This window comes from Cavia porcellus, unplaced genomic scaffold (assembly GCF_034190915.1).
Source record: "Cavia porcellus strain 051 isolate PalLab524CR breed Dunkin Hartley unplaced genomic scaffold, mCavPor4.1 scaffold_1, whole genome shotgun sequence".
Classification (NCBI taxonomy): domain Eukaryota; kingdom Metazoa; phylum Chordata; class Mammalia; order Rodentia; family Caviidae; genus Cavia; species Cavia porcellus.
Window position 1 is genome coordinate 67604230 of NW_026947484.1, and position 25944 is coordinate 67630173.

At 34.1% G+C, this 25944-nt stretch overlaps 1 protein-coding gene across 5 annotated transcripts in view; it reads right to left on the reverse strand.

Annotated features, from left to right (window-relative positions):
• The window catches only part of Vps13a (vacuolar protein sorting 13 homolog A), a 228565-nt gene that overhangs the window by 144978 nt on the left and 57643 nt on the right, over positions 1–25944 (reverse strand). For all 5 annotated transcript variants that reach the window (XM_063249548.1, XM_063249570.1, XM_063249575.1 and 2 more), the window contains 9 exons: positions 24679–24817; positions 21279–21354; positions 18467–18621; positions 17915–18071; positions 7860–7939; positions 6233–6292; positions 5244–5397; positions 4177–4293; positions 3994–4097 (listed from right to left, as the gene is read on the reverse strand). In XM_063249548.1, the coding sequence (XP_063105618.1) occupies positions 3994–4097; positions 4177–4293; positions 5244–5397; positions 6233–6292; positions 7860–7939; positions 17915–18071; positions 18467–18621; positions 21279–21354; positions 24679–24817 (1042 nt within the window). The remainder of the gene's footprint in view (positions 1–3993; positions 4098–4176; positions 4294–5243; positions 5398–6232; positions 6293–7859; positions 7940–17914; positions 18072–18466; positions 18622–21278; positions 21355–24678; positions 24818–25944) is intronic.

The window sequence follows — 25944 nt, forward strand, 5'->3', positions numbered from 1 at the left end:
CATACTTGTGTATTTATTATCCAGAATTAAACAGCATTAAAAACTGGACTGTTTAAAACCTTCACTTTCAAGCCAATTTTTTATAAGGATGACAGAAATTAAATTACTATATTATGTCATCAGAACATCGGGTAAGCTAGAATCATTTTCACCTTTCACATCCAAGTAAGGTCAGTACTTTTCAGATAGCATGGTGAAGTGGAGGATGCTGCTCCAATAGTTAACAGATCCAAGGTCTCCAATGTGGAACAGTGATGGGCTCAGTAGATCAAGAAACCTAAACACATGCATGGGATGATGCTGTGTATCATGGCAAATGAGTATAAAGCTCACACAGAGTAAAAAGCTTACCCTCTCTGGTTCCTTGAAAGTAGAGAACTACTGAAAAAGGTTGTTCATTGAAAAATCATGCAAATTTGCATCAAAGCCAAGAAAAACAGGAAGGGAAATGCCAATGAGACAAAAAGATAGAAGCAGACTTCAGTTTAGCACGCTGAAAACTGAACTTTTAACCTTGTGTTCACAAGAAGAAATTACTGAGAAGTAAGTAATAAACTGGGCTATATTAGGGATCTAACATAGCCTAAGTACTGAATACCTTTAAGTAGATACTTTTAGTTCTGTGGGCTTTATTTTCTAGATTGAGAAATTAAAAGTTTAAAATTTACTTCCTAAATGCACCACACATTATGATTTTTAAAGTAAAAATAAAGCAATAAAATCAAACAATGGCTTATGGAAAACTTCTTGTTCCTTATTCCTGAGTCATGGGTTTGTTTTATTTTTTAGAACTCTTATGCTAAATAAGCCATAATAACAAAATGTAAGATTCTTTGCTTTTTATATAAAAATCAGTTGATCATCATATCATCAAGATTACCAGCTAAATGAGTTTTGTGCTTCTTTTTTTGACAAAGTCCAAATGCTGATTTCCTGACTCAATGAGTACTTCAAGTTTTTCTAATCTAAATTCTTAATATTCTCTTAATATTTCCAGTGTAACATTCTATTCATGCTTCATTATTCAAGAATTACCTATCCAATTTTCTAAAAGCTTCTAGTCCATAAAACCTATTTTATAACCAGAAACGAAACATCTATCCTTCAACCACTAATCATACAGTTCAAAGAACTCTCTTAACTGTGTAACAGCTATATTCGTAAGTGTCTGTAAAAATAATTTGTAAAAAAAAAAATCTCAAGCTTTCTGAAATGTATTTTGAGGTTCAGAGTATTTGAAGAAGAAAATAAAATAATTTTTTTTTTTGGTCTTTTTCCTTTTTATCGGTACTAGGGATCAAACTCATGACTGCCTGCTTGCAAGGCAGGAGCTTATGCCGCTGAGCTAAATCCCCAGCCCCAAAAGAATATTTTTAAAGGTACTTACTAGCCTCCCGCTGAAACACTTTGTCCCAGGAGTATTAATTAGGAGATACTATAATCCTGATTTTACAAACAAAGAAAAGGAATATATGACTAGATGTTCAGAGATTCACACAACAAAAAGGAGCAAAACTAAGAGGAAACAAAACAAAACAAAAACAAACACCTAAGCCTGACCTAAAACCCATGCACCAGGTATGAATGCTTGAATTTTCCATGTGATGTTATGTCTTTTTCCAAATAATTGTCCTTTGTCTCCTTAACAGCTTCCTTTTTTAGATAAATAACCTATTTCTGTACTGATCCTAGAAATACTTTGTAAGGATACATTCCCTTTTACTTTACAAAGATAACACAGGAACTATCAAGTCTGAAAACTTACAAAGATAACACAGGAACTATCAAGTCTGAAATCTTAAATCACTTTAAACCATCTTTAAAACATTTACTTTTCTTTTTACCTAATTTGAGAAAATAAAAGATAAAATTACTAAAATCATCAAGGTAAAATAAACCTTAAAATTTTACATAACTGATGGTGATAAAATTAATGAAGTATATCAATTCACCTTTAAATAGTCACGCTCTTACAGGAAATTTAAAAAATTCATTAACAGAGCATCTTACAAATGAAAATAAATGTCTTCCCATGTATCATTAAAAGGCAGATAAGCAGGGTGTGATAATGCACAGCTATAGGCTGAGGCAAGAAGATCATCACAAATTCAAGAGAACCTTGGCTACATCGTGAGTTCAAAACTGGCCTAAATTATAGTGAAACAAACCCTGTCGCAAACCAATCCCACCAAAAAAAAGGTCTCAAAGACAGTTGTAAAACTATGATGGTACAAATTATAGCACGAGCAAGAGAGTCTGCAATGAGCAGCAGCAGTGAAAGGCACATATGATGATGACAGTGTTGGCAAAGATGTGATCGATCATTACACTGTCTTTATCTCTATTAAGGACAGAACTTTGTGACAGGTGGGCAACAAGTATCAGCTCATCTTTTTGTACAGATGTCTTAAACACCAAGCTAAAGCACCCATGCACTTTCCTATTACTTTTCTACTGACAAGGCACTGTGCTAGGTTCTGGAATCCTTCCATAAATACATGGGTATTTATAGACCACAAAGCTATTTCACGTGGTTAGCCTCTTTTCCCTAGCAGCACTCCTAGAGCCAGGCACTGTATTTGGAGGGAAAAAAGGATGGAGCTCTAAGAGCTAGCCAGTTCTCTAGCATTCTTCCCAGATGAGTTCAAGACACACATCAGTTTGGAGGTCTATGAATCATTTAAAAACAAGACAAAATTTCCAGTGGCAGAGGTAGGCTGCACCTACATGTGAGGCTGGGTTGTTCTAGTTTAAAGATAAGTAAGCAGGCCATTAACAACTAATTTATTAACTATCAGAATTGACTGAATTTTAAACAATTTTCAACAATAGCACATTTTTAAAAATGAGAAATCATGGGCTGGGGATTTAGCTCAGCGGCTCTGCCTTCCGGGCAAGTGCGAGTTCGATCCCTTGTACAAAAAACAAACAAACAAACAAACAAGATGAATTTAAAAAATGAGAAATCAAAAGTGTAAATAAGGACCAAAATGTATAACACATAATGAGAAAGAGTTAAAAAAAAAAAAAGTTCAAATGGGAAGAACCAGGGCAGGGGAAAGGAAGGAAGAGAAAAGAAAAAATGGAAACAAAGCTTTTGTAAGTTAGGGACAGGAAGAGGGGTTGAAGGTACACTAGAGGAACGGGAAAAAAGAGGAGAGAATCAAGATATACCATGTATAAGTACAAATTCTCTAGGGTGAGGGGATGTGATCGTTGTGTATATCTAAAACGTACCAATAAATTTAATTTTAAAAATAAAATATACACTCTTCATAAAATAAAATGTATTAAAGTAATATACCACAGCAGTAGGATTATTTACTCTGGATGAATAGGTAATTTTTACTGTTCAGTTAAAAAAAACACTGAAAGTTAAAATACTGAATATGACAAAAACACTTTAAAATATGCATCACTGTATAGAAAACGATCCATGTGAATACAAATATTTATTAAATATTCCAGAGATTTGGGTTATATTTGGTGCTTTGGATCCAATTTTAAAATGTGAGATTTGCATAGGTCTTTTAAAAAGCTCAGTAAACGAAGCCAACTGGTGGAGAAGAAATGCAAATAAAGCTTGTTTATACATTTTTTGGTAATAACTACAAGAAATATATGTTACAATGTGCAAATAGGTAGTAATGATATAATGTATTTGAAATTCTTAAGGAAATGTGGGGATTTTTGGTGTCTTTTTCTCCTCCTGTAGCTGAAATAAACCAAGTCAATGACCAATAAAGCTGCAACCTCCTCTGTCCTAAAGTAAAATGAAGAAAACCAAGTATAAAATAAGCCACATTGCTAAAATGTGACAACCAACTGGATAACCACAGTTAAAGATGCATTAATTAACCATAAAAAAATTCTTACTTTCTGAAACAATTTGTGTTGTACATGTTTGCACGAATGATGATATTCATTGTGGGGAGTTGAAATATGAACCTCACTCATCTTCTGAATTCCACTTCTGCTCACCTAAATACATACCTTTTTGTATACAGCCATTGTATCTGAATCCAAAACAATTATATTTCTTAGCTTTGCATTTATTTCAGTTACTGAAGGCCTCATAATCACCTCAGAATCAAGCCCTAAAGAAACAAAAGAATCAGTAATTGCTTTTACTTTTATTTAATAGTTTTAAATTTATTTTTTATGAAACTTTATTACCTTCAATCTTAATTTCAGAAATGTTACGTTTCTGTTCTTGAATAAAAATCTGTAAACATGACAATTCTGCAAAAATCTGCAATGTAATAATATCTTCATTCATGGATTGCTTGAAAGCTACAAAAAAAATCATATGGTAAAAGATCAGGGAAAATTTGTAGTAGTTACTACACTAGACTTACAAAGTAAATGAAATATCACCCCACATAGTATTATTTATCATGATGATGACAATGAAAATCTGATTTGCAATTCAAATGAAAGCAAATATACTCCCTACTGAATCAGAACTTCTAATGAAAACAAAAATGAAATGGCAAAACAAAACTGTGTTGCTAGAGAAGACTGAACATGTGGAACTAAGAACTATAGCTGCATAATCCTAAATCTTTTATGATCCAAAGATTAAGTAGGAGATGTCCATTCATTTTAAGAAGTAATACATTGAGCATACAAAGGTCCAAAACCTGAAATGCTACAAAATCCAAATGTTTTTAGTACAAATGTGACACTCGAAAATTTCTGATTTTGCAGTATTTCAAATTTCAAGTTTCTTCATGTTTAACATGTTCTCTGACAGAACAGAAAAATATATTATGATATTACTCAAATTTTGTTGTACTATTCTAATATAAATGTTAATAAATGTATGAATTTTAATCTAAATAAATATTTCTGTATCATCTTCAAGTAAAACCAGTTACATAACAGAAAATTTTTCTTTCACAGTATTCAGTTTCCCTGACCACAAATTCCTAAAATTAGCCTGGAATTTAATGACTTGTTTAGGTATTAAGACAAATTTTCTTTTTCTTTTAAGACAAAAGATGTTAATGTATAGTTGTTTTTCTAAATGAAAATCTCAATATTCAGGTTTAACTGCAATGTTGACACACTGCAATAAATAAATGGGTCTTTTCAGATTGGTACTCAGTCTCTGAAAGAATCACCATTCCTAGTCTAGCAACAGAATTCTAGGGTCAACAGTGTAGCTCAATAAATTCATGTCTAAATTTACCAATCCACTTGGCAAAAAATTTTTGAATTAGAATTTTTTAAAACTATACCTAATTTTTTAATGATTTCTCCTTTGTCTTCAGTCTCCACAGTAGACACTGAGGCTGATGTTCCCATGGAGGGTGGAAGGATTTTATTAAAGTAATTTATTGTATTTAGAAGTGCTTCAGTATGTAAATGAATATCCAAAGAGGAAAAATTCACCTAAGGAACAAAGTAGATGTTAATTAACAGGTTAATAAAACGTGTCTAGTCTCTGTAAGACACTACATTGTGACTTGACATGACTGCGTGCCTGTAATTTCAGCACTCAGGAGACTAAGGCCAGAGGATCACTGTTGAGTTCAAAGCCAGCCTGGACTACAAAGTGAGTTCAAGGCCTCATCTGCATAGTGAAACTCTTGTCTCAAAAAGACAAAACAAGCAAACTAGAAACCACATTTTATAATACTGTCACAGTTTAGATCTAAAACATCCCCCTGAATTCTCAACATGTCCCAACATGGGCTTTCAGAAAGTTTCTGATCACGGGACCACTGCACTCATTAGCAGATGAATCTACTGAGGAGTTCATGTGCTATTTGGAGGTGGGGCTTGCTTGAAGAGGCAGTCCACTGCAGCTTTATCTAAACAGCTGTAGTCTTGCCCCTAGCTGCTCCCATTTTTCTCCCTGCAGCAGTGTGAGCAGCTCTGCTGCCTTGGAGCCAGCCAACTGGAGACTGACCATCTAAAATTGCGAGCAAAATAACTCTTCAAAACAGCAGATGCCACACATTTACCCAGCAACAGGAAACTGACTAACACTCAGATAAAGGATATGATCTGGATTAAGGATACAGTTCAGTGACGTAGTAGAGTGATTGCCTAGCACATAAAAGTTCAGGCTTTGATCCTCAGCAGAACATAAAAACAAGGTTAGGACAAAATACTGTTTCTGATACTGCTTTAATCCTCAAGCATCTTGCATTCCACCTATAATTTTCATGACAGTACTTAATTTGATACTCAAATGAAAACACGAATTAACATCTACTTGTACCTTGATCAGCTGTAAAACACTGCCATAGGTACTTTTTAAGTTAGGTGCATTTTTTTCAGCCTATCCAAAAAGAAAACAAATCTATTAGAACATCATAGGAAGACACATGCATATACCATATATGACAGTCCTAAATACATTATATTATTATTCCAGATATGTGGGTAATGCATGTATATAAAGTAACTATATTATACACAGTAAGTCTATATGTTTAGTTTTACATACGTACGTTATACATTATATATACAGGAACGCACATATAGTTACTTTAACAAGCAATTACTTCACTAGAACAAAGCAACTGCTTTACCAAAACAAATTTCATTTGTTTCTGTAACATAGCAAAGATTTAGTAAATCTTACATCCTAACATTGTTATTATGAACAGAAGAAACAGAAGAAAATATCAAGTGTAGAAATCAATCATTTGACCAACAAGAGCTCTGTATGCTAATTATTCTGACTTTGAAAACAAAATTTGTGCCAGAATTGTCAATGAAGTGTCCAAATACTGTTTTTCTTTCTCAAAAATTTATTACATTATTTTTCATTGATAAACCGTAACTGTGTTTCTTTATACACAGGATAGCATGTGTTGTTTTGATACAATTATATAACATGAATGATTAAATAATCCTAACATCATCACATCTATCATTTTTGTAGCGCGACATTTAAAATGTACTATTTTGAAATATGTATTTTTAAATATAGTCATCTTGCTGTGGAATAGATCTCAAAATATATTCTTCCAGTGCATTTCCTACAATGCAATCTTTTATCCATCCCTTCCTACCAAGACCCTCAGCTGCTGGTGGCTCTCATTCCTCTGCTTCTGTGAGTTCAACTTTATTGATTCTACACATAAATGAGATTTGTATAGTAACTGTGTTTCTGTGCTTGGATTATTTCACTCAGCACAATAGTCTCTGGATTCATCCGTGTTGTTACAAATGAAAAGTTCATCCCATCTGAGCAACAGTCTATTGCGTGACATTTTCTTTAGATGTAGAACAATTTTGTAATTGAAAAGCTAATACAAATATAACAAGAATTTCAAGGTGTTTATATCAATAATAGGAAAAATGATCTTAAAAGTGAAAAATGATCTTCTGGCACTATTCTGATGGTAAAATAACTAACATGATGTAACACATAAAAATAATGTCCACAAAAAAGATCATAGACCATGCATGTGAAAAACTTCACAGATGAGATAATGATGTCAATTAGTACAACTGGAACACAATCTAAAACTAGGAAAATCAGGTAATTTCAGACAATGGCAGAAAATGGAGTAAAATCCATATCCTGCACAAATTCCACTGAGACCAAAATACTTTCTTCCTCTCAATACCCTGGAGTCTGACATGTGTATCTGTGTGTATGTTGGGGAGAGAGGGTTTAAACTACAGGTCTCTATATGGAACCCAAGCTACTTATTTTGCCATACTGAATACTTCTAAATCACAACTATTTGATACAGAATGACCAGAGATAAAGTGTCACAAGTTACTGAGAGTACATCAGAATAAAGATTAGACAAACTATTCTTAAAATTATAAAACTTTTAAAAATTTCAGGAGCACACTTACCTATAGCTGATATGAATGGAAGTGCTTACCTTCACATACTCCAGTGTTAACAGGTCTTCCACTGTGTTATCCAGTGTTGTGACCAAATATACTGGTTTTTTATTTTCATCTAAAAATAATTTTGAAATGTTTTGGTAGGAAAACTAACAGAAAATAAATCCAGATAGTACTAGTATCAGTTCTAGGCCCTGGATTCTACCTTATCTAGTCAGGTTCCATCTTTATATTTTAAACTCTAAATGTACTTTCCTATCCTAATTCCATTCCCTTCCCATATACCTCCACACTAAAGTACCACATCTTCATAACCGTAACAGGAGGGAAGATAAGAAAATCTAGAAACTATCAAAAGAAAATCCAGAATAATTTTTAGGAATGAAACTGCCTAAAAATAATTCATTCCCTAGGTCACAGAACTAGCTAGAAAAACACAATCAGCCTGAAGAGAAGCATTAACACTGTAGAGAACAAGAAAAATGCATCCAACAGCTAACAGACAATACTAAGATGATCAACCCAAGCTAACTGAGTTAGAGAAAAACTACAAGGCATCATATGTGGAATAAAACATTGTGCACAAAAATTGTTAACAGAAACTTTTCAAGTCTGAGGGAACACACAGGTACGCAAGGCTTGCAGGACACCCACCATCTATGATGAAAACAGAAGCTACCTATCACACTACTTACTCAAGATTCAAGACTGTCCAACAACAGACAAAAGCAGGACCTTAAAAGCTGTCAGAGAAAAGGAAAAATACAGGGCAAATTCATTAAGATTATAGCAGACTTCCCAACCAAAACTTTCTAAAATCAAGGAGAATCTGGACTCAAGTATTTTAAATCCTAAAAGCAAACATCTTCCAACCCAGGTTAAGAAAGCCAGCAAAACTTGATTTCAATACAGTTGGAGAACAATACTACACAAAGAGGGAAATATACTCAACAATATCCATGGCACAGATGACAAAGCCAATATCCAGAAACTCACAAAGAATTCATGAAAGTGGATAAACAAAAAAAAAGAAGAAATCTCCACAATTCTCAACATTAATGTCCTCAACTCCCCAATAAAAGACAGACACTGGAAGACTGGATTGAAAAAAGGAATCCAATTTTCTGTTGCATTCAAGAAACACATCTAATCTAAAAAGATATTCACAGACTAAAAACCATAATTAAAAAGCAATACTTCATGCATGAGGAACCTGAAAATATAAGCAGGGGTAGAAACATTACTCTCAAACAAAGTCAATCTCAAGCTAACAATGAACGTTAAATGCTAGTTAAAAGAATATTCCAACAGGAAGAAATAACACTCATAAACATATATGCACTAAATGTTAGAACACATATCTTCATAAAACAGATATTGGACACAAAAAAATCAAATAAACACCAATAGAATCACAGTGACTAACCTCAACACCACATTTTTACCAAAAGAAAAACTAAACTAAACAAAATTTATCAATGAGAAAATACCAGGGCTGAACTATATTCTGAACCAATGGATTTAACAGGGATCTCCAACGTCCTATCCAGTAAGAACAGAATAAACATTCTTTTCGGCAGCACACAGCACTTTCTCAAAAACAGACTATGTACTACTCCACAAAGTCTGCATAAATAAATTTGAAAGAATCAAAACCACCCCACTTATCAGACCACCGTGCACTGAAACTAAAAATTACAGGGAAAAACCACAGAAAATTTACAAACAACTGACATTCTAGTCACATACTTCTAAACCCACAACAGGTCATAATGAAATCAAAGAATAAAGTAAACAATTTCTAGACTCAAAAGACAATGCCAGAACCCAATGAAAGTGATCCTAAGAGGGAAGCTTACTGCAAGCAATGCTCACATTAGAAAAATAGAGCAAGCTCAAATAAATCTCTTAATGATGAATCTCAAGGTACGTGAAAAACAATCTAAATCGAAACCAAATTTAAGGGAGGAAACCATGAAGATCAGAGTAGAAATTAATGGAATTGAGACTAACAAATTATTAAGAAGTATCAATGAATCAAAGAACTTGTTCTTCGAAAACATAAAATATATAAACCCTTCACCAAACTTACTATAAAAGAAAAAGTCTCAGAAATAAAACTAGAAATAAAAGTGGTGAAATCACAATGGACCACTGAAATCCACAATACAGTATCTACTGAAAAAGACCATTCCAACAAATTGGAAAATCATGAAGAAATGGACAGATTTCTACAGTCATATGAATTACCTAATCTACACCAAGAAAATTTAAAAATTCTTAACACGTCAATCACAAGCAATGAAATTGAAGCTGTAATAAAAAACCTACCAATTTAAGAAAAGATTAGATCTGATGGATTCACTGCTAAATTCTACAAGACCTCTAAGGATGCCATACCAACAATCCTCAAGTTCTTCAATGAAACTGAAAATGAGGGAGTGCATCCAAACTCATTTCTGGAAGCCAACTTTACTCCCACCCCCATATAAGACAAAGAGTCAATCAGAAAACCAAACTACCAATCTCCTTAGTGAACAAAGGAGCAAAAATTCTCAGTACGCTATTGACAAACAGAATGCAACATATCATTTAAAAGATCATGAAACCAAGCAGATTTCATTCCAGGTGTGCAAGGATGATTCAATACACACAAATCAATAAATGTGTATGGGCTGCTGAAACCAGCACACACAAATCAATAAATGTAATATGCCACATAAATGGAAGGACCAAAAAAATCACATGATCATATCAAAAGATGCATAAAAAGATTTTGATAAGACCCAATATCCATTCATGATGAAAAATGTTGAAGAGCCAGGGCCTTATATGGCTCTGATGAAAGCCATTTATGACACTTGAATGGTCAACATCATATTAAATGTGCAAAAGCTGAAAGCTTTCCCTCTCAAATCAAGAACAAACAAGGATGGCTACTACAATCATTTCTATTTAACATGGTAATTAAACATTAGCCAGAGCAATCAGACAACAGAAATAAAGTATAGGAAAGGAAGAAGTCATTATTTGCAGATAACATAATCCTGTACATAGCAGCCTCAAAAAATTCTACCAAAAGATTTTAAGTTAGTAACTAATTAAAGCAATGTAGCAGGATACAAAATAAACCTCCCAAATCAAGTGTTCCTATACACCAATAATGAAGACAGAACGAAATTAGGAAAACAGTACTATTCACAGTATTACCAAGAAAAATTAAGTATTTAGGAGTTAACAAAGGAAGTAAAAGACTTCTACAAAGTACCCTCCAGTACTCCAAAAAGGAGACTGAAGAGGACATCAGAAAAATGAAAAGATGTTCCCCATTTCTGGATAGGTGGAACCAATTATTTTCAAAATGGTCATAACTCTAAAACTTACAGATTTAACACAATTCCAATCAACCTTCCTCACATAATTACAGCAAAAAATCCTAAAATTCATATTGATGCAGAAAAGATACAGCAATTTTGGGTAACAAGTAGCAAAAAGTAACCTAGGACCACAAGACCAAACCAAGAGGTATCATAATACCTGACTTCACATACAAAGCTGCAATGGACTCATCTCTCACTATGTACTAACCGGAAGCAAAATGGGTCAAACATCTAAATGTTAAAATAAAAACACAACCTACTGGAAGACAAAATAGGAAAATATTCTTGAAGTCAGACAAGCTAGGACTTTCTGAACAGAACTCCAATTACACAAGAAGAATCAACAAATAGAATTATAGCCAATTAAAAAATAGAATTATATCCACAGCAACAGAAAAAGAGAGTGAAGAGATGACCTACATAATGAAAAGAATTTTTCATTGCTGTTCTTCTGACACAGGACTAATATCTACCATAAGCAAAGAACTACAAAAATAAGAATTAAAACACTACCAAAATAAAAAGACTCAGCCAAAAAATGAGCAAGTGAAACTGACACTTCTCAGAAGTGTAAGTGGCCAATGAACATATGAAAAAATCTTCAACATTTCTGGCCATTAGACAAATATAAATTAAAGCAACACTACAATTTCCTCTTAGATTTCCTCTTACAACAGAAATGGCCATCATCAAGAAATCAAACAATAACAAATACTGGAATGGCTACAGTGAAAAAGGAATCCTTGTACACTGTTGGTGGAAATAAATGTAAAGTAGTCTAACCTATTATGGTTATCAGTATGGAAATTTCCCAAATGACTAAAACTATAAATTAATTTGACCCAGTTATCTCCAAATAAGAGCTTAAGATATAAGAATACAGTGATACATGCATACTAATATTTATAGCACCACAATTCATAACAGTTAATTCCTGGAAGCAGCCTTCAAGTTCACTGACACATGAAATGGATAAAGAAAATGACGTATCTGTAGATCACAGAGTACTACTCAACTATAAAGAAGGATGAATTCAATACATTTGTAGGAAACTGGATTCACCTGGAAAAAATGTTAAGTGAAATAAATCAGACACACAAGCTTATGTGTTTATGGTTTCTCTTAAATATAAACAAAAAGCAAAACAAAATCTGAGAAAAAGAAATTTGGAAGACAGATCTTTTATAAGTGGGATGGGGTCTGGGAGACCAAAGAAAAGAGGGAAAGGAGACACAAATAAACAACTTAATGGTGAACCTCAAAGCTATAGAAAAAAGAGCAGGCTAAGCCAAAAGCTCATATGAGGGAGGAAACCTTAAAGATCACAGCAGAAATTATGCAACCAATACCAGTGCACGTGGCTATATAAAACAAATATTAACGTCATGAAAAATCAAATAAGCACTAACACAATTGTATTGTGAGATCTCAATATCCACACTGTCACAGATAGATCAACTAGACAAAAAATAAATAAATAAATAAAAATTTAGAACTGAAGGGGCTGGGGATTTAGCTCAGCGGCATAAGCACCTGCCTTGCAAGCAGGCAGTCGTGAGTTCGATCCCTGGTACTGAAAATTTAGAACTAAAATAACTTTTGAACAAACGGACGTAGCAGATATCTATACAGCGTGCCACTCCAGAACATCAGAACATATTTTTCTCAACTGCACACAGGTTATTCTCCAAATCAGAGCAAATACTAGCTCAGAGAACATGATTAAGTTAATGCAAAGGAACCGAAATTATCTCATGTATATTATTTGACCATAGTGTCAATGGAATTGGAAATCAATTGCCAAAGAACTTCATAAACAAGTGGCAATTAAATAGCACCCCTTCTGCATAACCAGTGGGTCACAGATGAAATTGAAGAAGAAATTAGACAGTTTCTATAATTGAATGATAATGACAATACAACTTAAGGGGATACAATGAAAGGAATGCTAAGAGAGAAATTTACACCAAGTGACTCATATCAGGAAAACAGAGCAGGCACAAATAAACAACTTAATGGTGAACCTCAAAGCTATAGAAAAAAGAGCAGGCTAAGCCAAAAGCTCATACGAAGGAGGAAACTATAAAGATCACAGCAGAAATTAGTACACCGAAGACAAAAAAAAGCAAAAAATAAGAATCAATGAATAGAAGAGTTGTTCCCTTGAAAGAGTAAAAAAAAAAAAAAAAAAAAATCAACAAACCCTTATTCAAACTTACCAAACTAAGACTCAAATTCATGCAATTGGAAATGAAAATGGTGAAATCTCAATGGACCCTGTAGAAATTCAGAAGATCATCAATAACTACTTGGAAAACTTGTATTCCAGTAAGATTGAAAATGCAGAACAAATGGGACAGATTACTAGATACATGTGAATTACCAAAGCTGAATCAAGTAGATATAAAAATTTTAAGTAAGCCAATACCAATCAATGAAATTGAAGATGCAATTAAAAACCTACCAACAAAGAAAAGTTCAGGCCCTGATGGATTCACTTCTGAATTCTACAAGAAATTTAGAGAAGACCTAACATCACTACTCCGCAAACTCTTTAATTAAACTGAAAGGAAAATAGTACTCCCGAATTCATTCCTGCAAGCAAACATTACACTCATGCCAAAACCAGAGAAGAACCAAATAAGAAACAGAATTACAGGCCAATCTCCCTAATGAACACAGATGCAAAAATCTTCTGTAAAATACTAGCAAGCAGAATGCAGCAAATCATCAAGAAGATTATATACCATGACCAAGTGGGACTCATCCCAGGGATGCAGGGATGGTTCAACATACATAAATCAATAAATGTAATACACCATATTAACAGAGCCAAGGATAAAAATCATATGATCATCTCAACAGACACAGAAAAAACTTACAAAAATATCCAGCACCCATTCATATAAAAACCCTATAGAAAATTGGAATAGATGGTCTTAATCTGATAAAAGCCATCTATGACAAACCAACAGCCAACAAACGAACAAAACTGAAATGAAAACTGAAAACTTTGTCTCTAAAATCAGGAACAAGACAACGACGTCCACTGTGTCCACTTTTATTCAACACAAACCAGAGTAATTAACCAGAATAATTAGACAAGAAAATGAAATACAAGGAATAAAGATATGAAAGGAAGAAGTTAAATTATCACTATTTACAGATGACATGATATTCTACCTAGAAGACCTCAAAAACTCCATTAAGAAACTGTTAGATTTAATGAGCAAATTCAGTAGCATAGCTGGACACATAGTGAACCCTCAAAACTGTATAGCATTACGGTACATAACAACTCACTGAGAGAGAAATCAGGGAAACAACACCTTTCACAGTAGCGTCCAAAAATATGAAGTACCTAGAAATCAATCTAATGAAGAATGTAAAAAACCTCTACATTTAAAACTACAGTCGTCTAGAAACAGAAATTGAAGGACAGAGGATTTAGCTCAGCATTGCAAGCACAAGGTCGAGTTCGATCCCCAGTGCAAAAAAAAAAAAAAAAAAAAGACTTACGAGGATGTCCAAAAATAGAAAGCTATCAATATCACTTGGACTTGAGTAAGAAGAACCACTGTAGTGAAAATAACTGACTTTCAAAACTATTACATAAAATTAATGCAATTATGATCAAAATTCTAATACCATATCTCAGAATTACAGAATACAGTTCTAAAACTCATTTGTAACTGGGAGACCTAGACTATCAAAGGCAATTCTAGGCAACAAAGGCAAGGCAGGGAGCATCACAATCCATGATTTGAAATTATACTATAAAGCTACAGTGATTTTTATAAAAAACATGATACTGGCAAAAAAGACCTGAGGATCAGTGGAACAGATTAGAATATGCAGAAACAACTCCAGACATACTCAAGTCACTTTATCTTTGACAAAGGTGCCCAACACATTCACTGGAAGAAAGACAGCCTCTTTAATAAATGGTGCTGCAAAAACTGGCTCCGCACATGCAGAAGATTAAAATTGGACACATATTTTTTACTATGTACTAACCTAAATTCCAAATGGATCAAAGATCTAAATATTAAAACAGAAATACAAAATCTGCTAGAAGACAGAATAGATAAATCTCTTGAAGACAATGGTGTAGGCAAAGATTTTATAAATAAAACCTCAATCGCACAGAAACTATCACAAAGAATTAACAACTGGGATCTCATCTTATTAAAAAGCTTTTGCACAGCAGAAAAAACCACAAAGAGTGAAGAGACAACTCACAATGGGGGAAAAGTTTATCATTTATTCCTCAAAGGGCTACTATCAATAACATGACGCACTCAAAACAATCAGACCTCCCAAATTTAAAGACTCAATCCAAAAATGGGCATCTGAGATAAATATACATTTCTCAGATGAATACAAGTAATGAATAAAATATATGAAAAAATGTTCACCATCACTGGTCATTCAAGAGATGCAAATTAAAACAACACTGAGATTTCATCTCATTCTGAAAAGAATGGCTATTACCAAGAAATTAAACAGTAAGAAATGCTGAAGGGGCTGTAGGGAAAAAGAAACCCTTCCCCACTGGTGGCGGGAGCGTAGACTGGTGCAACCACTGTGGAAATCAAGTGTGGAGACTGCTCAAAAAAAAAGTAGGGTTGGAGGTACCGTTGGACCCAGTTACTCCCTTTCTGGGTCTCTTCCTAAAAGAATTAACATCATAGTATATTTATATTTACCTATACTTATAGCAGCACAGTCTGTAATTGCTAAATCTTGGAAACAAACTAACTGCCACCAATGGAGGAAAGAATTTAAAAAGATGTACTCTTTTTATACAGTGTAGTGCTACTGAGCCATAAAGAAAGATAAATTGGAGTCTTTTATAGGTAGATAGATGCAACGCAAGACAATACTCATAAGTGAAATAAACTAGACACACAGGTGTAAACATCATATTGTCTCCTAGTATGAAAAGCTGAAAGAGTAAATACAATCCAAAGTCTACAACAGGTACTATAAAATGGAACAAAACTTCCAAAGGAAAGAGAAACTGGGATGGAAGAATGAAGAAAAGGAGGGAAGGAAAAGAAATATATATACATATCTACATTTACTTTCATATTTATATTTAAATTCATAAAAGACAGTTAAGATACTACTAATTTCCCATAGTTCACTGAAAAGAAAGGTTTGTGCAGACTACTAAATGCTGATACCTTGTACTCTGAGTAACTAATTTAAAGGTAAGGTGCAGGGGATTTAGCTCAGCAGCTCAAGCACTTGCCCCTAAGCATGACGTCATGAGTTTGATCCCTAGTACCAAACAAACAAAAACAAAGATAACAATATGTATTGTGTTAACTACGTTACCCTACTACCTTGTTTCGAAATTTTTTTTTCTTTTTTTTTTTTTTTGGTACCAGGAATCAAATTCAGGACCTCGTGCTTGCCAGGCAAGCACTTAGCTGCTGAGCTATATTCCTGGATGCTTCATTTTTTTTCTCTTTAAAATGAAAAAGAAAGGTTTGTGCCAATGTTGTTTGGACAATTAAATGCCTAAATCTTGTACTCTGAGTAATTTAAAGATAACAATATACAATAACGAAGTACTAATACTCTTCTAAAAAATTCCCTTTACTATTTATAATTACATTTCAAGGAAAAAATTCTTTTCATTTCAAAAAGAAATATATAAGTAGCACTCACCTAAATACCTAACACAGAAATAGAAATATTTTCTTACGAATACACAATATATTTTCTACACTCTGGAAAATAAAAGGTTTTTGGAAGGAAGAATACTGCTCTTGATAAAGTTTACACCCTGTTCCTCCAAAATCTGAGAATACGCTGCCTTATGTTACAAAATGGACTGAAGCAGTGATTATCCTGGATTAGCCACTGTGTCCAATCTAATCACCTAGCTTTTTAAAAGTGTAAGCAGCAAGTAAAGGAGGCCAGAGATGGCAGAATGAGGGTCTAACACTCCACATTACTTCTGAGATGCAAGAAACTACAATGCAAGGGCCAATACAGCCCTCTAGAAATTAAAAACAGTACTAACTGACAGGCAGTAAGGAAACAGATTTGAGGCATATGCAACTGAATTTAGTCAACGTCTGAATAAATGAGGAAACAGGACCTCCTCTTGTGTACAGAAGAACTCTTGCTGACACCCTGATTTTTGCCCAGTGAGACCCTAAGATTATACTTTGCGTAGAGAAACTAAATTTGTGGTACATTTTTATAGCAGTAATAGCACACTACTTTGTTGTTCCTATATTCAGTGTAGATTTAAATTTTAATCCTAATGAACTTTCCTTAACAAAAACGATCTTCATTTTTCTCTAGTTTACCATTCCCTGCCTCCCAGAGAACCATCTAAAAGATAAAAGTTTAAAACTAACTTTGCTGTGGTTTAGATGTGGTTTTTCCGAAGAGTTCATGTGCCGGAAACTAGCTCTTTGCGTGGTGACAGAATTTAAAGACATGGAGTCTAGTGGAAGATAATCCAGATACTGAGGACTCGCCCGTTGGGGATACAGTCAGCTCCCGTGGCAGCAGACAGCAAAGAGAAGCCTGACACCCTCCTCACTCGCTGGTATCCGGTCTCCCACAGCTTCTCCTACCTGATGCCAGCCAGAGGTCAGACACATGGAACCACCGGAGCTTACAGTGTCAGCTTTTAAAACTATTCAATAAATTTTTCTATATTTTTTAAAAATGGAGAGTCTTACCAAAGAATTCTGGACATTTTAAGCAGAACTCTTTCAAAAAGGCATTTGCTTTCAAATCAAATGTTCTAATTTCAACTTCCATGCCTGACCCTAAAACATCAATTTCTAGCACAGGCAGTTCATAATCTTCCTCAAGGTGATACAACTGAATCAAAACCTGCAGAAAGAGAAGAAAGAAACTACCATTATGTTAAACGAAAACATGTTTACATACATTGAAGTTATACATATGGATGTGTAACGTGAGATATATACATACATACAAACACATATATTACATATTTAAAATTTAGGAGCAATTTTATACCCCCACATATGTATACCTATACTATTGCATGTAAGTAACCATTTTTTCAAAAAATATGAATATGCACGTGTCTAAACTCGATTCTTATCTTTAAGGGATGTGAATATACCACAGCAAGTCTGCATCAAGATTAAATCAGAATGAAAACAACAGTGCCTACTAGCGACGAGACTATAAATACACTACAAACAGCAGAAATAACAAATGATTTAAATGACCCATAGTAATTTTACAATAGTACATACCTCTTCTACTTCAAATCTTATTTTAAACTGAGTCAAATTAACCCGATACTCTTGCTTTTGTAACTTTCTTTGATGAACACTTTTAACTCCAGCTAGAAACTCACAAGGCGCTTCCAGGGGACTAGAGGGCGCATCAAAGAATTCTTCCTCTGATTCTAAATTTAATAGAATGTCATTGTAAGTCAATAATGAGTATTTTAACCTTTGAAATATAAACATTAAAACACTGAAAGTGTATTAAAGAATTAAAATTACTGTTATACAAATAAACATTCTTGATAAAAAGGTACAGAAAATTACAAAATGTAATCTTTAGCTTAAAGAAGTACATCCATCTTTTGAAATCATTAGACTATTTTAAAATTATATGAGAAAACTTTCCGTTAAATGGCAGTGATTACTACGCTCACTCTACCAGGGTGTACAGCAGAACTCAGTTATCACCTCTGCACCATTAGGAGTACAGAAAAGTCCTGAAGTTCCAAAGAAGTCACCTCACCCACAGTTTTATGTGAGTTTTAGTTACTCACAGAGAACCACAAGCTGAAAATAATGAAAAACCCCTGAAATCAATAATTTAAAACAATTAAAACACAAAGCTTTAAACTACATGGCATTCTGAGCACCACGACACTGTCCTGACCCCGGACACTGATTCACTGTAGGAGCAAAAAGAGTTCCCTTTGCTCTTCAAAGCTTCCAGGTTTGTGGGATAAACTGATGACAGGTAGCAGTAAAAAACACAAACTTAGAAATGCTCAGAGGGGAAAAATCACAAGATCACAACTATCACAATAACCCAGTGATGTCCAGATATTTGCATTCCCCTCTTCGTAAGTGGAGAGATGGGGATGTAGCAGTTTCAGTGGCAGTAACCTGGTTTTAAGTAAATAAATGGGCCCCATGCGCAGACAACAGTTAAGCACAGTAATCCTCTTTGGGAACTGAATAGGCCTACAAGATGGGTAACAGCTTGTGATAAATTTTGTCAGGTATGATTAGATTCTCTTCTGTATACACTACAGTTCGATCAACACTCAGAAGAGATTATGTAATTATTTTCTTCTCTGGCAGGTCTCGTCTTTGAATAGTACCACGGTAAATAAAGCCTCTTCTGGCATCCACTGCTCTCCAGTGATCTGTACTGTAAAATAATCATCAGGCCAAGGGGGAACTTCCTGAACTCCTTCAGTATGACACTGCACTCACTACCCATCCATTAGTCGCTTACCATCTTAGGTGACCTGCTGTTGAAGTATTTGCCTTTAGGTAATATATATTTTACTTAACAATGGCCCAAAATCTTAAGAGTAGTGGCACTTGGAATTCAGATATGCCAAAGAAAAGTCATAAAGTGAATCCTTGAAGTGAAATGTTGCTAAGACCTATACTAAGAATGAATCTATCCTTGAAACTGTGAAAGAAAGGAAAAAACTCATGATACTCTGGTGCCATACCTCATACTGCAAATATTACAGGCACAATGCAAGGTAAATGGTCAGTTAATATGAAAATGGATTTTATCACAGGACAACACACACAGGGAAGAACAGATGATTAATAGTGTTGTGTATCATGGAGGTTTCACAGGTAATCATTGGGGCGTTGGAACCTATCCTCCCTGGATAAAGGAGGCAACTGTAAAATGAAATCAAGTATTACTACTCCAGAGTTCCAAAACTGACATTAAGGATGGAAAAGTGGAAGAGCATTCAACCACTTAAACCATTAAAAACAGATTTAAAGGAAACAGTCTTAAAAATAGTCCTAATAATCTAAAACTGAAGTCATAGTGTAAAAGTCACAGTGTCTCCTGTCACAAAAGAAAACCTTCCTAAAAAAGGGCAGTAATATGACACTCCGTTAGCCTCTTTAAAAGTCTTAAAAATACAAAAATACATTTTTTTCTTTCCCATGTAGACATGGAAAAAAAGAGGTATTTGTTGTTAGAATATTTATAAGTTTTAAAATGTGGCTGTAGGCATTAACACAACTTTTTCCTTTGGTAAGAAAGATCATACATATCTAACATTTTACTGCAGTGAAATTCTCTAAATAAATGCTATATTATAAATTAGAGTTCTGCAAAGTTCCATGGGTTTTTTTTTTTTTTAGCCCTGAGATCATGAACTCTATTATTTAAAAAGAATTTTAGTACAAATGTCCTAATATACAAACATTTACTACTCTGAAATGTTTTGAATGACTGTGGGAGACCAGACCATGCTACACCAAGTCACGTCTTTCTAGCACACAGATTATAGAGTTGATTATTTTCAAAAACAGCATTTAGAAGAGCTCCAAGTCAGAACATATATTTCTCTTTTGGAAAGCGTGTTAAAATTTATAATGAAAATGTATCTACCTGTATAAAGACAACATGTGTATGTTACTAGGAGATGACCCTTAACCCATGACACTCTTATCGAAGGAGATGGTGCTGACTTCATTCTACATAACCTTAACCTTGTTTCTGACACTCTTCCTGATTACTTTCCCCTCACTTGCACCATTCACAAGCTCCAAACTCACTTTTCCTTTGTTTAACCCAAATTGGTATAGAAATCTAAGTTTTAATCACCATTTCGTGGTACTCATTTCTGAGTATCTCCCTCAGTACCCATGAGATATAAATGTTAATAAACCTGATTCCTCTTTGTAACCTGTCTTTCGTTAACAGAATGTAGAGGTTAAAAGAAAAAACATTTCTTCTTCTCTACATTGTTATCTAAAGAAAATATGCCTCACAATGCAAGTTATTATAACTATACATGTACAAGAAGAAAAATTTTCGTAAGCACATTCATTTTACCATCTTCAGTAGCACATGAAAGGTCCAAGAAGGGAATTATTTTCTGTGATGCTCCCAAGGAAATAGATGTTTGAGTCTGAAAGAAAAGCAACTGTCAGTTAAAAAACACTTCTGGTCAAAGTTGTTAAGACAGTTTTGATACAAAGTTACTCAATCTGAATTACTGAGAATTAGGGTCTAAATTAGAAAAATAAACTATAATCTACAGATTTAAAGAAATGCTTTTATAATTTCAAAGCAAAATATAAATTGTAGAACTGATGTAATAATTTCCTTGAGAATGTGAGTTATCTTAGTTAAATCTTAGATATATTTTAACAACAATTTACTAAATAAGGAAATCAGCTGCAGATATCGATAAGAAACCACAAGTCTTAATACTTATGACCAGTAAGTTATGGAGAACTTAGCTTCATTTTTAAGTTTATATTTCAATAAATATATTTCTATTGTTACGAGAAACATATAAACAGACAAAGCAGCTGTAAAAACCAGGGCCGCTGAAACTTCTACCTCGACTCACTCTGTGGCCCAGGCTAGTCTCAACCTCACAGCGATCCTTCTGCCTCAGCTGCCTGAAGGCTGTTGAGCACACACCATGCTGGGCACTGTTTGTACCTACATTCAGGAACGCAACTGGCCTACTATCTTCCTCTTCTATAACATATTTTAGGTTTTAGAGTCTAGATTCTGCCACGCTGGTGAAACACACTGATCGATTCTCATTCTCTTTCTCATTCCATACCCTGGAAGTTTTCTGAGCTGAGCTCCTCCCCATCAGTGCTCATCACTAACACAGGTATCAGTGTTTTCCCTCTGTGGTATTCTACTATGTGAACATATGACTGTCTTGGTTTTTTTTTTTCTCTTTTTCTCGGTACCGGGGATCGAATTCACGATGGCCTGCTTACAAGGCAGGCGCTTATGCCGCTGAGCTAAATCCCCAGCCCCCAATATGACTTTTTTATCTATCCACATTTTGATAAATGATCAGGTTTTTCCACTATTGGATTTTCCCTGTTTTTTGTCTATTCTTTTGTTTGGAGACAAGCTCTCATCAGATTGCCGGGCTGAACCCAGAATCCTCCTTGTTCAGCCTCCCAAAGTATGAGGAATAAAGATATGCACCAGCTGCTTAAAATTATAAGTAACTTTAGTATAAGTATTCTAGGTCAAATGTTCATGTTCTCATTTCTCTCTGGTAAAATGCTTGGAGCAGAACTGCCAAGTCATGTGGTCAGTGTATAACTTTGTTCAACAAAACTATCGAACTATTTCTAAAGGGAGGTCAACCATTTTTTGAATTACAGGAGCAGTATATCATAAGGTTTTGCTGTTTCCTCTTTTCATTTTTCAGACAGCATTAAATTCTTATCCTGGTAGTATCCTAACATGGATGCTGCTCAGTCCTCTTATTTTTAATAGTCATCGTTTTATATTTTATATAGTCATCGTTTAATGGTATTTCAATGCAAATTAATTTTCTTGGTAAGTAATAATGTTAAACATGTTTCTACACTATGAAATTTAATTTTCATTAAGTCTAATGTTATTTTATGCTGTATTTGTTCCTTTTATATCACAAGACAGCTCTACCTATAGTAAGACCTGAATTAAATATGGTTATTTAGCATAAACTTTCATAAAAGATTATTGTTACATCTGGCTTTAAACAAGGAAGTACCACATTAGTTTCCATTACACTGTTTTCATCCTAGAAATGAACTACACTGAAACAACTTTAATGTAAACAAAATTTAATACAGGGCACAGTGTTTGACACAGTATGGGCCGGGACACAGCTCAGTGCTAGAGCACCTGCCTAGCATCTCAGCATACACATGCCCTTGGGGAAGCACCTCCACCTCCACACACGAAAACCCAGCAAAATGGAAAAAACAATTTTAAATGACAAATATAACTTCCATAAATTGGAAAACCTAATCAATTAGGAAAAACACACAGATGAGCAGCAATTCCAACAGTCTGAAATAATCATGAAATTTAGGAATACGTTTAACTGATGAAATGCAAATCAATACCAGAAGACATTTTCTCAGAATAAATATTAACAATTGCTAATATTCAACATAATGAGTGCTAGAAAAAGGATACTCATTTACTGTTAATAGCTGATAATAGTGATACTCAGTTTAGAAGGGAAACATGGGAAAATTCCATCAAAATTTATTTTAAAGAGAAGAAAAACAATAAAAATAATTTCAAAACAAGAAATGAACAATGATTATTATATTGCACAGTTGTCTTAAAAATAGTTTCTCAGATTACAAGATACAGGCATACAAACAATATAAGCACTAACTGTTCCTTTCAATGAACTAATAGAATTAGCAGTACAATTATCTTAGCTATCTTGTGTGTGTATACATATATGTAATTTTTTGAAATTTCTTTTCTTATTTCCCTCACCCCAGATGTTCTTTCCTTTTGAGCAGTTTCTTTTCCTTTTACAATATCTACTGTAGCTTTTGGATCTTACTTACTCTTTTAGTTTCTTAGCCTAAGGAAAAAAGACCAAGTTTACATAGGCAGTCTGATTTACTGCACTTATGAGTATGGTACAGTTGCATCTATCTATGTATAAAAGCCTCAAAATTTAAAATTATACACTGCTCTACTCAACAATTCCACTTCTGAGAATTCAGCCTATGGGTGAAAGTATAACCAGATATATGTACAAGAAAGTTCAATGTAGTATTTTACATAATTGTAAATAATTATAATAATATGAATGCCCATCAAAAAGGAATGTATTATTAAAGATGATATAACCATACAACACTATTATATAACCATGAAAAAGAATTACAAAGATCTGTGTATGCTAACATAAAAATATGGTGGTATTTCAGTGCAAAAACTTCATTTGTTCCACCATTCTGGAAAAGATGGCCATGTTTTTGTTCATGTGGGAAAAATGGCTTCAGTCCTGTTCTTTAGCGAATATAGATTTCGCAAACAAAATCAAAATTCTGCCAAACTGTTCACAAACTAAAGCATTTATGAACCAAGGGACTACTCTATCTCTCAGGTATCTATAGCATGTAAGACAGTAACAATGAAAAGAACACAGATTCAGAACAATAAGTATATAGAATACATGCACATGTGTGCAACAGCATATGTCACAAAAATTTTCTGAAAAATGAGAGAAGCATGGTTAAGTGTTTCCATTAAGAAGAGGAAAGTTGCAAAGGTAAAAACTGATAGAGTTCATTTTATATTTTCCTTAAATATTCACACTGTTTACATCAATTTCTTTTAGAGTGTTAAAATGATTGTAAATAATTTTATCTGAGGTTCTTGTGATTGTTTCAGATATTATTTGTGAAGTTTCTTTTTTAATTCTGTATTTTATAAATTCTGAAAATAGTAATACCTGAAATGATTTGACAGGTGCAGGGACATCAGTTACAGGTTCAGGTTTTGGAATGCTTTCAACCAATTCCATAATCTCTTGCAGTTTTTTATCTGTGACTTGTATGGAAACAAGAGGTAACTTTCCAGTAATCTTGAATCTGTTTTTAAAATACATGAATCATTATAAAGGCACGTTCACCAGGGCTTAAAGAATTAAAAAGACTGAATCCCTTAAATTGTACAAATATAAATTCAAATATGATTTTAAGTGCTAAAACTCACTATTCTGATTTCCATCTTAACTGTGGTCTCTCTACTTTTTGCCAAATACAGATGACACTACTATTTATCACATGTCTCTCTACTATTTGCCAAGTACAGATGACATCACTGTTTATCAAATATTTATTACATGATGGACTATGAAGAAAATATTTTATATGCATTATTCTGAGTAGTCCTCACAGCCTATGAAGAACACAACCTAGTGGTTCCCCACTGCTTTGAGTTCTCATATATACAATTCCTCTCAGGAGGGACAGCAAGTCAAATAACTTGTCCAGGAGATCAGATGTCCAAAAATATGACTCAATACCCAACATCTAAGTATTTTACTGCTCTGTGAATTGCCTCAGTGGTTTCTTAGCTCAAACTGCAAAGGAAGTAACACAGTTAGAGACCACCATACAGACAGGAGACAAATTCCTTGCCCGTTACCTGTTATTCATTAAAAGCATGATTTGTTTCCTTCTGAGGCTGTCAAAAACTTAAAAGCAGTTTTGTTTAAAAAACAAAAAAATAAAAAAATAAAAAACAAAACCAAAAAAAACTGCCTTTGGACTTATAGATGCCCAATACATGACTAAAAGCAGAACAAACCTGGGCCTTCTTTTATCACTTTAAAAAGATTTTGTCAGATCTCTGCTTAGGTCTGCACATATGCTTGTTAATCACTCCACTGTCTGCATAACAAGGTTAATTAGCCCTGAACTTAACGAGCATAAGCCATTCCCCTGCAAAACTGAGGGCACCAAGAATAACTAATTTCCTGGATGGGATATCTAATTGCCAGCTTTCACAAGGTCCAGTTCCAGAACCCCTAGAGTGCCCAGCAGACCCCAGTCTTTATCCTAAACCTGCAGGCCTCTCGCATTCCAGAAAAAGCACTATCTTGCAGTTTACCTATGATGAGGTCACCCCCCAACATACAAATAGGAGCAATTACCCCAAACAGAAACCAATGCTATGAGCCCAACATCCAAGCATGGCAAGAGAAGTGAACTAC